This window comes from Microtus ochrogaster, linkage group LG5, assembly GCF_000317375.1.
Source record: "Microtus ochrogaster isolate Prairie Vole_2 linkage group LG5, MicOch1.0, whole genome shotgun sequence".
Lineage (NCBI taxonomy): Eukaryota > Metazoa > Chordata > Mammalia > Rodentia > Cricetidae > Microtus > Microtus ochrogaster.
In genome coordinates this window covers 37549372-37551974 of record NC_022031.1, presented here as the reverse complement: position 1 = coordinate 37551974, position 2603 = coordinate 37549372, and the positions used below count along the sequence as shown (strand labels likewise).

At 47.6% G+C, this 2603-nt stretch overlaps 1 protein-coding gene across 1 annotated transcript in view; it reads left to right on the top strand.

Moving 5' to 3' along the window:
• Positions 1–1264, top strand: part of Kif24 (kinesin family member 24) — a 59396-nt gene extending 58132 nt beyond the window's left edge. Inside the window, exon 13 of the mRNA XM_005362371.2 lies at positions 303–1264. Coding sequence (XP_005362428.1) covers positions 303–443 — 141 coding nt within the window. The 3' untranslated portion in view covers positions 444–1264. The remainder of the gene's footprint in view (positions 1–302) is intronic.
• Positions 1265–2603: the final 1339 nt, after the last annotated feature.

Below are 2603 nucleotides of genomic sequence, written 5' to 3'. Positions count from 1 at the left end.
AAAAAAAAAAAAAAAAAAGATGGACTAGGGGGCTGGAGAGAAGGCTCAGCAGTTAAGAGCACTCATTGCTCTTGTAGAGGACCAGGTCCTAGCACCCAGTGTGACTCACAGCCATTCAAACTCCAGTCCCAGGAGATCGGATGTCCTCTTCTAAATTCCACGGGTATCACCACGTACATACATGATATGTAGACAAAACATTCATACACATTAAAAGAAAAACTACACACACAAAAAAAATAGACTGGAAAAGACAAAGGGTCATCAAGATTAAACACCTCCACTGTCTTTTTTCTTCTCAGGATTTTGAAGATTTCGTGACCCAGCTGGATGAACTCATGGCTTTGAAGTCTAAGTGTATCCAGAGTCTGAGAAGCCAGCTCCAGCTGTACCTCACCTGCCACAGGCCAGCTGCATCTTCCAAGAGAACTGTGCAGTCTTAGAAGGGCTCACCCTGGGTAGACATTGCCGTGCTCTCTGGAGCTGGAAAAGGCTCTGCGAAGGCCTTCCTGCAGACAGCCACTCCCTGTCCTACCTCTAGCTTCATTCTAGCCATACATGGCCTTGGATGGCCACACTACTCAGGGACTGACCTCATCTTACCTCAGTTCCAACTATAGGACCCCCTGTAAGAAAGGACCAGGTTGAAGACCTTCATGTCCCCTTCTGTTTGGGGCTCAAGAGTATCTCTTTGTTGACCTGTGTCGTCTGTAGGAACATATTTGGTCTAACTGTACATGTCCCTAAGTTTGAGGATGAAATCGGGGTGTTCACTGGTAACCTGGAAATCAGAGGTCAGAGGTTAGGACCACATGCTGAGCCAACAGCCTTATTCCTGACTTATGTGCCAGCATTGGTGCCAGCCAGGCACTTGGGTGAGCTTCTTCCTCCCCACCAGAGTGGAGATGTAGTTCTGGAAAATAAAAACTGGCAACTGTTGATACCTTAAGAGTACAATTGGGCTGGGGTAGGCTTTATGCTTACAGTGCCCCTCCCTGAAACCCTGGTTTGACTTAGAGGATGCTGCTGCTGATGGCACATTCTTCTCATTCACTTTTTGCTAAAACAGCCGGCCTGTGGACAGTACCTACTAGTCCTCCTCACTCCCAATCCTCTGAGTGATTGGACAGGCTGGAGGGTCTCAGGCAAGTCCACTGCCTAGGCTTGACTCTTCAGGACATCCAGGCCAGCCACACTTGAGGACCTTTGCTATGGGTGTCTTGGCACTGAGTATAGTCAACAGTCTAAACCTTCTGATACAGGAACAAACATACTGTGCTTTTTTTTTTTTTTTTTTTTTTTTTTTTTTTGGTTTCTCGAGACAGGGTTTCTCTGTGGCTTTGGAGCCTGTCCTGGAACTCGCTCTGTAGACCAGGCTGGTCTCGAACTCACAGGGATCGCCCTGCCTCTGTCTCCCGAGTGCTGGGATTAAAGGTGTGCACCAGTACCCCCAGCTGCTCAGGCCTCCTGCATGGGTGCTAGAGATTCAACCTCAGTGCTCATGCTTTCACCTTAAGCACTTTATTAATGAACCATCTCCTCTGTCACCTTCTTAACAGAAAGGACCTCAAGGAAAACAAAGAGCCTCCAAGAGTCGGTTAGTTTTGGAGTTCACCTGAGATTCGTGTGTCACAGCCTAGGCCCAGAAGCCACTACCACATGAATTTAACAACCCATAAGGAAGTTTTAAGAGTTATGTCTAAAAGGCCAAGATAAACCAGATATGGCATTGCTCACTTGTAATTTCAGCATCTGCGAGGCTGAGGCAGGAGGACCTTGAAACCAACCTGGGCTACAGTGAGATCTGGCTCTATTTAAAAGGCATTCAAAAGGGCTGAAAGGCTCTATAGTGGGCCCCAGGCAGTGCCTGAACTAGCCACCAGAGGGCAGCCTGTTCCTAGCTTGTAACTGCACAGCACATCCTCACATTGCCACTAAAAACCATGCCCAGCAAGAGCCCCAAAAGGATGTGGGATTTTACTAAAGAGCTAAAAACTTTAGGGATTAGTTCTGTCAGCTACACCAGTGCCACTGAGAGCTGTGGAAGCACCTTAGCTCTGCCTGTGGCTTTAGGTATGGTGGCATCCTAGGCAAAGGGACAGAGCTTCACCTGTCTCTGCCTCCCAAGTACTCCCAAGCAGGACTTTTTTTTTTTTTTTTTTTTTTTTTTTGGTTTTCGAGACAGGGTTTCGCTGTGGCTTTGGAGCCTGTCCTGGAACTAGCTCTGTAGACCAGGCTGGTCTCGAACTCACAGAGATCCGCCTGCCTCTGCCTCCCGAGTGCTGGGATTAAAGGCGTGTGCCACCACCGCCCGGCCCAAGCAGGACTTTTTATTTTTTAAAGAGCACCTTGAAGCCCCATCTGCCCTTCCTCCACTTTGGCAAGAAGACATATGCCCTTGGTCCAGAGAATGCACTAGATCAGATTTAAAGAGATCTTTGTTTGAGTCTCCATTTGTATACCAAAAAAAAACAGAGAAGACATGGTCCAAAAGGTATGGGTGGGGAGAGTGTACTGAAATGTGGGCCAGAAATGACTATGCCACCTACAGCCATCCTAACTCAAGCTGTTTTCTGAAATAAAGACGTTAAAGCAGCACAACG